Source organism: Myxocyprinus asiaticus, chromosome 45 (assembly GCF_019703515.2).
Source record: "Myxocyprinus asiaticus isolate MX2 ecotype Aquarium Trade chromosome 45, UBuf_Myxa_2, whole genome shotgun sequence".
In the NCBI taxonomy this organism is placed as follows: domain Eukaryota; kingdom Metazoa; phylum Chordata; class Actinopteri; order Cypriniformes; family Catostomidae; genus Myxocyprinus; species Myxocyprinus asiaticus.
The window spans coordinates 23646257-23663478 of record NC_059388.1 but is presented as its reverse complement, the minus strand read 5'-3'; the positions used below and the strand labels follow the sequence as shown (position 1 = coordinate 23663478).

General features: G+C 36.7%; 2 protein-coding genes across 3 annotated transcripts in view; both read right to left on the bottom strand.

Annotated features, from left to right (window-relative positions):
• LOC127435381 (UPF0606 protein KIAA1549-like) overlaps positions 1-1884 on the bottom strand; it is a 43475-nt gene extending 41591 nt beyond the window's left edge. Inside the window, exons 1-2 of one of the 2 annotated variants that reach the window (XM_051688807.1) lie at positions 1370-1884; positions 430-655 (exon numbers count right to left, since the gene is read on the bottom strand). In XM_051688807.1, coding sequence (XP_051544767.1) covers positions 430-553 — 124 coding nt within the window. In that variant the 5' untranslated portion in view covers positions 554-655; positions 1370-1884. Of the gene's footprint in view, positions 1-429; positions 776-1369 lie in introns of those variants that run through there. The other variant, XM_051688808.1, reaches the window with a different exon arrangement.
• Positions 1885-6408: 4524 nt separating this feature from the next.
• Positions 6409-13599, bottom strand: LOC127434898 (protein mono-ADP-ribosyltransferase PARP12-like). The gene is made up of 8 exons (XM_051687952.1): positions 13152-13599; positions 12496-12631; positions 11394-11649; positions 8425-8517; positions 8204-8330; positions 7713-7881; positions 7024-7144; positions 6409-6808 (listed from the first exon to the last, which is right to left on the bottom strand). The coding sequence occupies exons 1-8, from the start codon at positions 13478-13480 to the stop codon at positions 6708-6710; spliced, it is 1332 nt and encodes a 443-aa protein (XP_051543912.1). The 5' UTR covers positions 13481-13599; the 3' UTR covers positions 6409-6707.
• Positions 13600-17222: the final 3623 nt, after the last annotated feature.

Genomic DNA, 17222 nt, shown 5'->3' with positions numbered 1-17222 from the left:
CTTATAAATAGTGTAACACACACACACACACAAAGAATCCAAAATTGCAACAAAAATATAAAAATAAAATAATTATAATAATTTAAGTGCCAAAAGCATACAGGGTCATTAGAGACCCTAGGTATGTAATAGTGTCGTTTTTTTTTTTTTTTTCATAAATCATATTTTTATGATTATTTAATTTTACTATCACAGGATATTTATTTCTTTGTTTATTATAATTGAAATGGGTAATATATTAATACAAATAAATACTATAATCTTAATCTGGTTTATGATGGTCTTCCAGCCTGGTGTTCAGCTGAAAAGTGCCAAAAACCCTTTAAAACCAGCCATTAGAAAAACCTGACCAGGTTGGGAGGTCATCTTAGGCTAGTTTTAGCTGATTTTTTCCAGCAGAGCAGTCAAGGCATATGCATGATGAGATACCTGTCACAGGTGTGCTAGACGTCGTCATGAAGCCCACCAACATCATGGCCACGAGCAGAAGCACGCAACATCCAAGCAAATGGCGTGAGTTTCTCAAGACCATCCTAGAACCTGAGCTCTCCATTTTGCTCGTTTCTTATTCAAGACATGCCAACCGACCCTGATAAGATTTCTCCTGGATAGCCGCAGGCCTTCCCGCTTGGTATCCTTCTTTTTTTGTACATTACTATAAGGAAGGGAAAAACAAATGGTTAGCGAGCTCATCATAGTACAGATCATGGTGTCAATCAATATGGATCCTTCAAGGACTGATTACCTTTGCCAACACACCTTGGATTTTTGGTTGTATCTTGGCATGTAGTATCTCTTTGCTTATACTATGTACAGTAGCCTATATATTATCTTGTATTGTATGTTTATAGGCTACTGTTTATTGTATATTTTGCATATAGTTTATGGTATATCTATCTATCTATCTATCTAGCTAGCTAGCTATCATCTATCTATCTATCTATCCATGCATAATCCGTATTAGGATGATTGCAATTCATTTTTAATGCATGCAAACCTATAATCCATAAACTCACTATACACGCTGCTGGGAATGTAGGTTATAATGACAGAGCATTGGAGCTCGCGGGCCAAGGATCCCGTGAGGTTAATATCACGCGCATCATGTCAAACAGGTATAGAGATAACGGGCATGATATGAATCAGATGCATAACGGTACAGATAGTAAAAGGGCGGGTATGGGAACAGACTAATCGCATATAGATAACACCAGGTCAAAGATAAGGGGGAAAGCCTCGTAGAAGCGGTATCTATAATCTAAAACAAAACTCAAATCATATGTAACACACTTATTTTTAGCTTATATTTGAATGAGATGCTCACATGTAAAGAATGAGAAAGTAAATGGCACGGTGTCATTTTCATTACCTGTCATGTTGAGATGCACCTCGCGCGGATGCGGCTCACGCGCGCGCCCCTTTTACACACCCGATATCATGATGACAATTCGGCCATAAATACAGAATATCGATGTTGTTGATTGAAGTAATCAAATCCGATGAAACAAACAGCGTTTAATGCGTATACATGTGAAAAAAAATTGGACAAAATAAAGAATTCCCGGTCATCTTTTTATCATATCAAATGTTTATCCTGGCGGCTTCATACATATACTGCACGCGATCGGGTTGCTCGTATGCGCGTGTACACGGTTTATTTCCCGGTATCTAGTACAGATATTGTTGAGCAGAAGAGGTTACAACGGAACGGCATGTCTTGATGTTTCCATGCACGGCCCTTCTGCCAACATCCCATCCTCTTCTTCATATCCGCTATTTGAAAATGCACATCTTAAATAAGAAAGACGCGTCTTAAAGATATTGTTGGTAGTGCAAGTCCATTTCATTGGGATAAAATACTCCACACTTGAGAAATATGCTGCCTTACCGACTACGCTGGGAAAAGACCCACCCCTTGGATTTCTTCATATGAAATGTATAGAAAAAGTGAGCCATCGTATTGGCTCTCAGCATGATCACTCAACATCTCTCAGACGCATCTGATCTAGCACAAACGCTCTGGCTATTCAAATCTCAAAATGTGCCAAAAATGAATAAATAAATTATATATATATATATATATATATATATATATATATATATATATATATATATATATATATATAATCATGGTGTTTGGTGCATAATAATCATATTCCAAATTATTTATATATATATTATAATGTTATTTTATATCGTATTATACACTGCCTGGCGAAAAATTTCGCTTAATCTAATATTTCGTTGGACCGCCTTTAGCTTTGATTAAGGCGCGCATTTGTCGTGGCATTGTTTTGACAACCTTATGCAACGTCACAACATTTATTTCCGTCCAGAGTTGCATTCATTTTTGCCCGAGATCTTGTATTGACGGTGGGAGAGTCTAACCACTCTGTAAAGTCTTCTCAGCACATCCCAAATACTTTCAATGGGGTTAAGGTCAGGACTCTGTGGTGGCCAGTTCATGTGTGAAAATTATTCCTCATGCTCCCTAAACCACTCTTTCACAATTTGAGCCCAATGAATCTTATTTTCATCCTGGAATATGCCTGTTCCCTCAGGGAAGAAAAAATCCATTGATGGGATAACCTGGTCATTCAGTACATTCAGGTAGTCAGCTGACTTCATTTTACTGCTGATTAATGTTGCTGAGCGTAGACCTGACCAATTGAAGCAACTCCAGATCATAACAGAGTCTTGTAGAGTGGGTACTATGCATGACGGGCGCATCGCTTCATGCGCTTCCCTTCTTACCCTGACCCGTCCATCGCTTAGGTATAGGGTAAATCTGGACTCATCAGACCAGTTTTTCCTGATTAGCCTCACTAACAAGTGGCTTTCTTGTGGCCACACGGCTGTTTAGTCCCAATCCTGTAAATTCTCGTCGCATTGTGCGTGTGGAAATGCTGTTACTTTAACTATTAAACACAGCTGTGAGTTCTACTGTCCATATATTTACAATGTTTATTTCCGACCACATTTCTTCCGCAAGGCTGACGGTTCACCACTATCCTTCTAGGTTTTAATAATGTGTTGGACAGTTCTTAACCCAATTCCAGTGATTTCAGCAATCTCCTTCGTTTTTTTCTTTGCTTGATGCAGGCCAATAATTTGCTCCTTCTGAAACACAGTAACATCTTTTCCACGCCAACAGGATATGTCTTCAGATGTGGTTGTTCAAGAAATGAGAAGCTAGTAGCTACACACTGCATCAGTTAGGGTTAAAAGACTTGTCAGCAGAAACATATTAATCACTGCAATAATCATCCAATCATAGGCTCCTAAGTATCTGCTTATTTAAATACAAACAGTAATTGTTTTTTTTTTTTTTTTTTTGGCCAGGCAGTGTATTAAGCCTATATATTTCAGTTACATAACATATTACAGTTTCTGAGATCCTGGGAAAAAAAGTTTAAGGATTTTTTTTTTCTTTCTCATCATTGTAGCTTTTGATGGATAAGAAACATATTGTAAAGAATGAACAAAATACTTTATATTGTATTATATATATATATATATATATATATATTGTTTTTTTTTAACAATTTACAATAAGGTTGTATTCATTAACATTAGATAACTAACAATGAACAATAATTTTACAGGACTTATTAATATTGGTTAGTGTTCAACATAATTCTTAAATTTTTACAATTCAAAGTTGTATAATGTTAACATTTGTTTAAGGAGTATTCCAGTGTTGAATACAAGTTAAGCTCAATCAAAAGCATCTGTGTAATTCCGACTCGTTCGTCCTTTTCTTTAAAAAAGTAAAAATCAAGGTTACAGTGAATCACTTACAATGGAAGTGAATGGGGCCAATGTTTGGAGGGTTTAAATGCAGAAATGTGAGGCTTATTATTTTATAAAAGCACTTACATTAATTGTTCTTTTAAAACTCTATTATTTGAGCAGTAAAGTTGTTTAAATCGTTGTTTAAGGCTTTGTACAACAAAGTAGTAAAACTGGATATAACTTTACACAAAAAAGGTAAGCGATTTTATTACATTAAAATCATGTTAACACAATGTTTACGCCTCATAGCTATATTTTTGAAACAGTGAGTATTTTAACGTTTATGGATTGGCCCCATTCACTTCCCTTGTAAGTGACTCGCTGTAACCTAGATTTTTGTTTTTGTTTTGTTTTTTTAAGAAAAGGAGGGATGAGTCATAATTACATTTTGTGGTAATCAACATTATGCCACAAATGCTGCTGATTGAACCCAGAATATTCCTTTAATGCATTATGACCTAACATGAACTTACAAAAAACAATTGTATTTTAAAAAAAATGTACATTAACCATGACTAATATATGCTTTTAAGAAATATTGTTCGTTATTAGTTCATGATACCTAATGCATTGTGTTTACAAAAAGAACCTTACTGTAAAGTGTTACCATATTATATTATATCAAATTATATTCAATCAAATTTTGGCACACCATTAACTTAATTTCAAATCTTGGCGTCTTTCACTGGTAGAAGATTGCCATGACCATTTAGTAGAACTGGCAAACCCAGCCTTTTTGTCAAATGAGTGTCAAAAGAGGAAAAACTGAGTTTTTTATTGATGGATACATGTTATAAAAAAGTTCAAGTCTGAACCTCATGGGCTGATCAATATCACCACATAAAGGTATCATATTCACTAAAGGCATGACAGACAAATCCATGCATGAAAATCCAATAGATAAAAATACGCTAAAGTCACAGTATCTAAACCTGTACATTGGAGGAAAGGACCCTCTCATGTAAGCAGTAACTGATATACAGTTGTACTCAAAAGTTTGCATACCCTGGCAGAAATTGTGAAATTTTGGCATTGATTTTGAAAATATGAAATAAACTGTCTTTTATTTAAGGATAGTTATCATCACATAATTGTTTGGCTCCTTTTTAAATCATAATGGTAACAGAAATCACCCAAATGGCCCTGATCAAAAATTTACATACCCTGAATGTTTGGCCTTGTTACAGACACACAAGGTGACACACACAGGTTTAAATGCCAATTAAAGTTTAATTTCACACACCTGTGGCTTTTTAAATTGCAATTAGTGTCTGTGTATAAATAGTCAATGAGTTTGTTAGCTCTCACGTGGATGCACTGAGCAGGCTAGATACTGAGCCATGGGGAGCAGAAAAGAACTATCAAAAGACCTGTATAAAGATGGAAAAGGATATAAAAAGATATCCAAATCCTTGAACATGCCAGTCAGTACTGTTCAATCACTTATTAAGAAGTGGAAAATTCGGGGATCTCTTGAACCAAGCCAAGGTCAGGTAGACCAAGAAAGATTTCAGCCACAACTGCCAGAAGAATTGTTCGGGATACAAAGAAAAACCCACAGGTAACCTCAGCAGAAATACAGGCTGCTCTGGAAAAAGACGGTGTGGTTGTTTCAAGGAGCACAATACGACGATACTTGAACAAAAATGAGCTGCATGGTCAAGTTGCCAGAAAGAAGCCTTTACTGCGCCAATGCCACAAAAAAGCCCGGTTACAATATGCCCGACAACACCTTGACACGCCTTTGGAGTGACGAGACCAAAATAGAGCTTTATGGTCACAACCATAAGCGCTATGTTTGGAGAGGGGTCAACAAGGCCTATAGTGAAAAGAATACCATCCCCACTGTGAAGCATGGTGGTGGCTCACTGATGTTTTGGGGGAGTGTGAGCTCTAAAGGCACGGGGAATCTTGTGAAAATTGATGGCAAGATGAATGCAGCATGTTATCAGAAAATACTGGCAGACAATTTGCACTCTTCTGCACGAAAGCAGCGCATGGGACGCCCTTGGACTTTCCAGCACGACAATGACCCTAAGCACAAGGACAAGTTATCCCTCCAGTGGTTACAGCAGAAAAAGGTGAAGGTTCTGGAGTGGCCATCACAGTCTCCTGACCTTAATATCATCGAGCCACTCTGGGGAGATCTCAAACGTGCGGTTCATGCAAGACGACCAAAGACTTTGCATGACCTGGAGGCATTTTGCCAAGACGAATGGGCAGCTATACCACCTGCAAGAATTTGGGGCCTCATAGACAACTATTACAAAAGACTGCATGCTGTCATTGATGCTAAAGGGGGCAATACACATTATTAAAAAATAAGGGTATGCAGACTTTTGAACAGGGGTCATTTAATTTTTTTCTTTGTTGCCATGTTTTGTTTTATGATTGTGCCATTCTGTTATAACCTACAGTTGAATATGAATCCCATAAGAAATAAAAGAAATGTGTTTTGCCTGCTCACTCATGTTTTCTTTAAAAACGGTACATATATTACCAATTCTCCAAGGGTATCAAAACTTTTGAGCACAATATATATATATATATATATATATATACATATATATATATATATATATATATATATATATATATATATATATACATATATTCTTTTTTTTTTTTTTTTTTTTTTAATATAAATAGGCAAAGATGTAGCCATAAAACTTGCTGGAGGTGAAATGCAAAGACAGAACCTTATACTTTTACTTAATATTCCTTCTTATTAATATTTCTATTATATTTCATTCAAAGCAGTGACATTTTTTATTCATTGAGGAGTGCTTTGAGCATGATCTGAGGGTGTGTGAGTACTTATATCCAATGTCAAGAATCTAAAGCACAGCAACTCAGAATTGTAATGTCTCTTCTAATGTATGTAAACACAGTTTGTTTGTGTGTGCGGTTTGTCACTGGGCTGCTTTACTCTCCACTTCGTTGATAGACACAAAGCGTGGTCGTCTAAGCACTCTTCTCTTTGTGTTGTGTTTGGGGTTCCTTTGATACATATCTGGAAAAACAGCAAACACTTTGACACCATCGCCAAAATGAGTTCATGAAAAATATATAGCTGTAAGTGTCAACTGTAGAGGAGACACTGGGCAAATATACATATTTTTATACATAATATATATAAAAATATTAAATATCCTGTATATATATTATATAATATTTTTAATCAGCATTACTAGCAATAAATAGCATGGGATTTTATATGTGACAAACCTTGGAAGCTGATATAGTAATGCCTGTTTCCCTTAATGACAGAAACTTCTGCAGTGCTGTCTTCCTGATAAGCTTTCTCCAGCTCCTGCGATGTTATGGATGTCATACGTTGTTTATCATCCTAAAATACACAGAAAAGCATTATTTTTTTTTTTTCTCCCCAATTTGGAAAGCCCAATTCCCAATGCACTCTAAGTCCTCGTGGTGGCGGAGTGTCTCGCCTCAATCCGGGTGGTGGAGGACGAATCTCTGAGACCGTCAATCCACGTATCTTATCACGTGGCTTGTTGAGCACATTACCACGAAGACATAGCGAGTATGGAGGCTTCACGCTATTCTCCGCGGCATCCACGCCCAACTCACCATGCGTCCCACCGAGAGTGAGAACCACATAATAGCGACCACGAGGAGGTTACCCCATGTGACTCTACCCTCCCTAGCAACCGGACCAAGTTGGTTGCTTAGGAGACCTGGTTGGATTCACTCAGCATGCCCTGGATTCGAACTGTCGACTCCAGGGGTGGTAGTCAGTGTCAATATTCGCTGAGCTACCCAGGCCCCCCAGAAAAGCAGTTTTAAAACAAAGCCACCCAGAGCACATTCATAACCTATCCTAAAAAAAAAAAGTTCTCAGATTACAGTCCAGTATTGCTACTAAATACAGATATAAATATACAAGCCCAACTCACCGGTTGGCCGTACTCTATCCAATTCTCATGATCTCCTTTGTAGTACCAAATCCACTCTGTTGTCATGATGTAGTGGGCGGGTTTAGAGATGGAAGAGACCGTTGAGAGTCGCCGCACAGGGTCGCGACCCCTTTTCATGGACACAAAATCCACAGGCTTTGAGCCTGGACTAAATCCAAGAGAAAAGATAAGTCAAGAGAGTGGAATGCCGGAGAGATTTAAAGGTCATCTCTGTCATTTTCTCCCCATAATAAAGTTCTACCCCTAAAGAAAAGAATAGTACTTTTGAAAAATATTCTTAAAGTCATGTACATTTACATGATATGAAGACTCATCCGTAGTCTCATAAAAGCTGTTTTATGTTACATGGGGCAGGTCGCCTCCTAGGGGCCACTATGTCAACATGACCAGCCAAATGCTACTTATTTTAACTTGTTTAATCCCCCTATTATTGGATACGTTCATTAAATTATAAATTTATCATGGCTGACCTGCATTCATTCTTGGGGTCGCAGTAGGCTCGCTCTATTTCCTCCATGTTTCTCAAATCCCTCCATCCTTTCCCATCATAAACCTCCCACTTATACGGAAGATTGAAGTGGACAAGAACGCACTGATCTGAACCAATAAAAAAAAATTATAACCCAACTTAAGTAAATGGGGAAGGAGTATGGAATCAACCACAGGTAAGCAGGAAAAGTTAGAAACCAACCCTGAAATTTGCATTTTCGTCTTATGAAGTGGAGACAAATTTCATTCTTCTCTATCTGAGTGACTGGTTTGACCCCTTGTTCAGATATCAATTCTGAAACAAACATAATAACATAAACAGGTAAAGTGTGATTTCTCCAGCATGAAGGTGGGTGTTTCTTCAACCTCGGGCAACTTTAGCACTGTGGACTTCTAGAAAGTAAAGTCTTGTTAAAAAGATTTCCACACTCTGAGAAGTTTAATTTGTTTACTAACAATTTCCAACAGTCTATGTACATGCATCACAAGAGATTTATGTCATTTGTTTTCAGAAAGTTCTGGAAATTCCCACCACAGTGTCATTTCCAGCACATCTCAAATTCTGCATTGCGTTTTATAGAATTTTGTGGTGGAATAAACGCTAATCAAAATGACATTTTCAACTTGCTGAGACTAGTTTCATGGCTAACATTTTATGTATTTTTAAATACACACAATTATATAATATTTTCACACTTTTGCCATAATTTAGTACAACTAAAGCTTGACTGGGAGTGACACCCAATAAAAATACACTTATCTCAAGTGCTATTTACCTTGAATTTTATTTGTTTTGTTTTCTTTCAAGCATCACTAGTCTCATTTTGCATCTCAAGCATGCTCTTCTCTGACACTTTTATCAACTTGGTCAACAAGTACAGTACACTAAGTTCTGAAAAAACTTGTATTAGGGGCAAAAATGTTTTGTGTGGTGGAAATGGTTGTCATTTTTAAAAAAAATGTATGGATATAATTTTCACACAATAAATATTTAAATGGTTTATGTTATTTTACTCTTTGTTTAGATTATCATAATTTTATACATGAAATAATTTTCATTTTTATAATGGATTTTCATTTTTTAATCTTGAAAATCTGGGTCTGGGACAAAGCTACAAAAACACAGTCTATTCATAAAAGTCACTTGAAAAGTACCAAAAATAAAACAATGAAGTCAGTTTTAATGTGTCCTTAATACTGTCTGACAAAAAGAAACATTTTTTAAAACTGTTAATAAAAATCAAACCCTGAGACATGAAATTGCCCTTAGTTCAAGAAATGGCCAATTATATGTATAATATATATAATGGACAATGTACAATAAGACAGTTATTAAAGAAATATTCCGGGTTCAATACAAGTTAAACTCAATCGACAGCATTTGTGGAATAATGCTGATTACCACAAAAAATTATTTCGACTTGTTCCTCTTTTTCTTTTAAAATAGCAAAAAGTTAAGTGACAGTGAGACACTTGAATGGGGGAAAATTTTGGAGGGTTTAAAGGCAGAAATTTGGAGCCTTTAATTTTATAAAAGCATTTACATTAATTCTTCTGTTTAAACTTGTGTATTATTTGAGCTGTAAAGTTGTTTAAATCATAGTTTTTACAGTAATTTTAGGGTTTGTTGACATTACATCATCATAGCAATGAAGTTGTAAAGTTGGCTATAACTTTATACAGAAAAGTTTAGTAAGCGATTGTATCACACTAAAATCATGTTAACACACATATTGTTTATGTCTTGTGTATATACTTTTAAAACAGTGAGTATTTTAACATTTATGGATTGGCCCCATTCACTTCCATTGTAAGTGCCTCACTGTAACTCAGATTTTTGCTTTTTTTAAAGAAATCAATATTATGCCATAAATGCTGAGCTTAACTTGTATTGAACCCAGAATATTCCTTTAAACCAAAAAACACAAACAGGATGATCAGACTTGTATCACCCAGAAGGGATTTATTTATCAATAATGACTGAATGGCTGCCTGTACATGAAACTTGTAGCCTATAGATGTCTCAGCTGCCCGAGTCAATTATTACCGTTTAGCCATCATTATACAAAAATAATTTATCAGAATCAAGTATTTCAGAAAATAAATGTATATCTGAATATGTATTTCAAAATTATAGTACTGTGCAAACGTTTTAGGCACTTAAGATGTTTCACAAACACATTTGTCTTAAATTGGTTATTTATATCTTCAGATTTAGTGTCAATGTACATTTTAGACTCCTAACATTCTTTTTGCAAATAGAATAGAAGAACAGGGAGCCCTGCAACAGATGGCATTGCCATCCACAGAGCCCCCCAACTAAACTTTGTGTCAGTCTGGGATTACATGAAGAGACAGATGCAACTGAGACAGCCTAAATAGATAGAAGAACTGTGGTGAATTCTCCAAGAAGCTTGGAAACATCCTATCTGCCAACAACCAAGAAAAATTGTGTCCAGGTGTACCTAGAAGAATTAGTGCAGTTTTGAAGGCAACACCTAATATTGATTGAGCTTTTTGATATTTAATTGACTTTGTATGACATTAATTGATAAATGAAAACTCTTTATGGAATTCTTATATATACACACATATATATATATATATATATATATATATATATATATGTATGTTTTTATTTATTAATTTATTTTTATTTTATTTTATTTTATCCCCTTTTCTCCCCATTTTGGCATGCCCAATTCCCACTGCTTACTAGGTTGCCTCCGCTTCTGAGATAGTCAATCTGCACATCTTATCACGTGGCTCGTTGGGCATGACACCGCAGAGACTCACAGCATCTGGAGGCTCATGCTATTCTCCGCGATCCGCGCACAACTTACCACGCACCCCATTGAGAGCGAGAACCACTTAATCGCGACCACGAGGAGGTTACCCCATGTGACTCTACCCCCCCTAGGAACCGGGCCAACTTGGTTGCTTAGTACACCTGGCTGGAGTCACTCAGCACACCCTGGATTCGAACTCACGACTCCAGGGGTGGTAGTCAGCGTCAATACTCAATACTACCTAGGCCCCTATGACATTATTTTTGAAGACATCCTCACTATGCAACATTTTTCACAAGTGCCCAAAATTTTTGCACTTTTACTGTATATTATGAGTTAATAAATGTATATAGATTATGTGTGTTCCAGGACTGTCTCCTACCACTTTGTTGAGCTTGTGAGTTCAGACGTTGAACGTTCTGGTATATGTAGGGCAGGTCATGGATGATTTCGCCACTGAGACCACGTTCCTGCAGCATTCTGCGGCTGTTTTCGTCAATGCTGTGTTGCCGTTTACACTTCGGGCCAAACAGACAGTCATCTTGCACAAAGTGCTGACAAATGTGCACCTTGGTGCAGCGCTCCATAAAGGTACAGGCCCCAAAAAGGCCTGTGCCTTTATTGTAGTGAGCACACACCTGCGTATACACAGCACAAGGTGGATCTGAGCAAGTGAAAGCAAATGCAAAAAAATATGCACAGCACACATGCCATTCATGCATTAATTAATAAGTGCTAAATAAATGCCTTAAAAATTAATACAGTAGTGCATGTTCTAGATGAAACCAGTGCGTCACAACAAAATATTCTACTTTACCTCTTGGGTTACAGGACATTCCCCTCGAAAACTTTAAGTCATCAAAAGGATTTTTTCTTTTTTTTTTTTTTTTTTTTACATATGTCCAAACTCAAAGTGGAGATACACACTTAGGACACCTGTAGTCATCAACATGTCTCCATCAGCAACTCTTCATTCCGAACGCAGAGTGCAAGAGATCACAATTCTTCTCAATTCACCACTTGTCTTTGCTTTTTCCCCCTCAACATTTACATACTGATCCCAACAGTAGGCTGATGAAGTGGAACTTCACTGGATGACATTTTCATTCTTTTTTTTTTGTTTAGTTTTTTAAAATTTGCTTTGATGGTATTATTAAACTGCTCCTTATCCCGGTCACAACAGAGAAAACAAGCTTTCTTACTAAATCATACTTCTGCAAATGAAAAACTGTTTAATTTCCTCACACTGAGAGATTCTATGTTTGGGTGTAACTGATCGCTGACTCAAGCATGAACTCTATTCTACTCTGAAACCTTCTCATAACTGAGCTTGCAGTGAAAGATACGGAGAAGGAAGTTTCATACGGCAGACGAGGCACCTGGAATGCAGAAATATCTCAATCATAGCGGAGGAAATCTGTTGTGAGAATGGAGTCCGAAACATTTAGGCATCTATTTTTGTGCTCCTGTTTGCATTTCCTCACCTCTGGTAGAAGGGAAGGATCATTCTGTAGAAGAAGCAGGAAGAGATCGTCTTCATTCAGTTCATGAAGTGTACACTCCCGCAGCAAAGGATAGTTATGTTCTGACTGAATATTATGGGAGAACATACACTCCTTCCTGACCAACACAAACATACAGCCATATAAAACAAGGATCTGTACAGAGTGACATGATATTGAACACCGCGTGTCCCTTACATACATTACGAAAGATTATTGGAACATTTAGTGAAAAACAAACACAGTGACACTGTCCCAGGATTCCCACACACTATATATATATATATATATATATATATATATATATATATATATATATATATATATATATATATATATATATATATATATATATATATATATATATATATATATATATATATATATATATATAACAATCAAACGTTACAGGCCTATTCACTATATAAGTTTCAATGGCTTATATTTTATATAATACTACATTGTGCAATTTTACTAAAAGTTCATAACTAAGATGATTTGATGGCTGCTGTTATTTCTAATTATAGCTTATGACAGTATCGTAATCATATCTGATCAAGATGATCTTCATGCATCTGTCCTTATAAGAACAAAAACACACAATGCATTACATTTTCACCTCCTGTCCCTTTTCTTACCTTCCCTTCCCATATCTGCAATTGCCATAAACAAAATACTTGCACAGGTGTAAATCCTGACACTCGTGACATTCATTCTTGGAATATTTCTTGCACAGTCTGAGTGATGTTTTCGCAGCGACGATGCAGTCAGACTCCTCCTCATCTTTTCTAGCTCTGCTCTGCACTACTGCGAACCGGGCGCATTTTTTAATCATGTACCAAAACTCTTGTTCGGTAATTTCAAAGCGCTGAAAAACTCTTCGGTGCAGCTCAGATATCTCCATTGAGCCTTTATTGCCGCATAATATGCTGGTGGCATAATGTATGATCGGTGAGTAGCCCGACATTTCTGCGCAGATCTGTGTACAGTGATCTGTTTGTCTGTGCGTATTCCGATGGTTTTGTATCTGCGTTTTTGCGTTTGGTTTCTGAAGAAATGAAAGCGGAAAATGCAAAGGCAAAAGGGTTCGATGCCAAGTAACCAATGCCAGTTCTTTTCAAAATAAAAGTCTTACATAAAATCACTCAGATTATTAGACGGACAGATAGGAAAGAGAGACGGACGGACAGACAGACAGACAGACAGACAGACAGACAGACAGATAGATAGATAGATAGATTATATCTTCTTAAGGTAAACAGATATTCGGTTCGAAGTCAATAATAACACATTTATTAATGCATTGCAAGCAAACCATACATTTCTAAAAATAGACATGCAATATCTTAATTTAGTCTAAAAAAGTATTTTTTAGTATTTTAGTATCTATTATATTCAGCCTTTGTGTAGAATAGAATAGAATAGAATACAAGCAAATGATAAATTGCTAATATGGATATACAATTTCTTAATTTTGTATAAAAAAAGTGTATCTATTATATTCCACCGTTGTGAAATAGAATAGAATAGTATGGAAAAGAACAGAATAGAACAGAATAAAATAGAACAGAACAGAACAGAATAGAAAAGAACAGAATGAATGGAAAAGAACATAACAGAACATAACAGAATTAAATAGAACAGAACAGAATCGAAAAGAATAGAATGAAGGGAACAAAACAGAACAGAAGAATATAATATAATGAACAGAACAGAAGAATAGAATAGAAAAATATAAATTAAACAGAACGGATTAGGATGGAATGATCGGAACCGAATAGATTAGAATAAAATAGACTAATATGGAATGGACCGAACAGAACAGAATGAACAAAACAGAACAGAAGAATAGATTATATTTAATAGAACTAAATAATAGAACAGGATAGAATAGAATAGAATTGTGCCTCTCAACAAGAAAACACATGGCTACTCTGACCATTACATTGTGCTGATAACTTGTTAGTTAGGCCTTTCATCTATTGGTTCTTTGCATTCTGAGTTTGCAGATACCACACAAAGAGTAAAGCACTGGAGAAGTCAAATACTCCTGTGAGACAATAAATAAGGGAGGAATGTATTCCAAGATGGGGTTTTACAACCAGTACAGGCTGCCTGACACAGAAAATATGAGAATCTCATATTCTTTCTCTTGTAGCAGTAAAGTAACCTGCTCAAGCACATTGTTTGGTGGAGGTCATGTATTACTCACCAGGTTTTACCACAGTGACAGCAAGATTGTGTTGCAGGGAGGTAAGTTGCAGCTGCTGAGCTTCAGTCTCTTTGGTGCTTCTGACATGCTGGTACAGTTCAACAATCTTCCTCTGTGTCCAACTGCAGGAGAAAAGAAGACATGTGACCTTGAGGTTTGATCAAAGATAACAGAAGCATTACACAGAAGTCCATCTCTCACTCTGTGTCTGTTTGTGTGCTGGCCCAGAGATCTGCAAGCTGTTCCTCCAATTCTGCCACAAGAGGATGATCAGGACCATACCAGCGCCTCCTGCTAGTCAGTGCACTTTGGAGACATCTCTCAGCAGCTTTAGGCTCATTAAGACTCAATCTTGACAAATGAAAACAAAGGTGATGAAATTACATCAACATCTAGCTCACCATTCTACTGTCTTCTCACTTACTTGTGAATGGCCTTCAATAGCAAGTCAGTGCCTTCAGCACAGGGATGGACAGACGTGTATCTAGCAGAGCTGATCTCTTTGAAAAGTCCTGGCACTTCATAAAGCCGGCCATCCTCCAGCAATATCAGGCCCAGACGGCAAAGCAACTGTCCTATGAGAACAGATTAAAGCTTCATGTGTTTACAGTTACAATTGCCAGAAAAGTCTGGCTATGTGTTTATTTTTTCAAAGTTGTGAATGTAGTGTGGAATATGTGTTACCAACTATCAGTCTGACCTCTGCGCTGTCAAGGTGAGCTGCTGTAAGGGACTGGGCTGTCTTAAGTCTCTTTCAGTGTCTTTCAGCAGATGCATTTGGACATAAAGCTTTGCCAGCATATACTGCACTTTGAGCAGTAACCTCAAACTGTCGTTATCCAGCTCTTCACCCTGTAGAGGAAGCAATCATCATAAATAGTGATTGACCGATATAACGGGCAGGCCAATAATCGGCTGATATTTGGCCATTTTGTTATTATCGGCATAGGCCGAAAAGCGTGTTCTCTTGGCAGATTAACAGAAATGTTAACTTTCCCTTGTGTCAGTTTCAAAATCTACCAATAGCTTTGTCAAACACTTTCTGTTTTCATGGTTTTTTCTTTTCAAGTTTATGCAAATTTGAGAAAATATTGAATAAAATAATAGAAATTTTGTGTACATCTGATTTGCGGTTGTTAAATTGTATTATGTTTATCGGCATTTATATCGGCCAACCTGCTCTCTAGATATCGGTATTGACATTGGCCATCGAAAAACCTGTATCACTCGACCACTTATTACAATGTTTCAAAACGAGTTCAAGCTTAAGCAATGTTTAAGCAGTCTGGCCATTCTCTGTTGACATCTCTCATCAACAAGTTGTTTCCGTCCACAGAACTGCCGCTCACTGACGTTTTTCGCTTTTGGCACCATTCTGAGTAAAATCCAAAATATATCTACAGTAAGTTATCTTGAAACAATTAAAGAGCTATTATTTTACAAGAAAGGAGATGAAGAATAATGGCAATTATATCAAGTGTCCTCAGCAGACAACAACAGGTTCATAGCCTGGCTGAGAGACTGATGCATGATGGTCATAAGACTACTGGTTTCTCCTGAACCCAAGGCCAAAAAAGCAGTGTGCAGTCGGGCCCACTCCAACACCTCAATTCTCAAATTCCCACAGCAGCCAAGATCCTCCAACAAAGCTAGTAGATGAGCCTCAGTTAGCCCAGCTCGAGACACATGAATCAAGCAAAGTGTGTCCCATGCCCAACCTAATAGATCTGGCGAGAAGATAAGAAAAACAATTATTAGCTCACCACAAGTCATCATATTTAAAAAAAATGTCATCATCAAGCTTTATAGGAGTTCAGCTTTTAAAAGAACACTGACAAAACTGCTAAAATAACCACTAAAAAACTCTAATAATAAAACCCTTCTTGTTATGTAATGCACACTTTTCTCATTAAATTCAAAAGTTAAAAGCATAAGTTTATAAAGTAAAGCTGTGTTGAAATGATTTACCAGTACCTTCCACAGAAATGCAGTGTTTGGTTGAGGCCCAGTGACTTTACATGAAGAAAAAGCTTTGGTTTGAGCAGTTCTGCTGTTAATCTTTCACCCAGCGATGTATGACCATCCTCCAAAGAGGTGATCTGAACCTGACAATGTCATAATTTTTAAATTTCATGTATTTATACATAAAGCTACAAAAAAGTCCCTACATTGTCCTTAAGGGTCAAATTGACCCTTTTTTGCTCAATTTCAAAAGCTTATAATACAGGCCCTGTTTGCTCCATTTCCCTACTTTTAGTTTTAGATCATTCCACTAGATGGCAGCAAACACACAAAAAAGTTTTTTCATATCACTTTGGCTGTGTCTCATTTGGAAGGCTGTGTCCTCCAGAGGTCGCATTTGTCGGCCGCATACGTCATCGAGGCTGTCTCGTTTCATTTTTTATTTTTTTATTTTTTTTATTGGGAATGCAAAAAAGGTTAACAATTGTATAAATGTAAGTGCATATACATAAAAGGCATTGACAATAGATAAAAA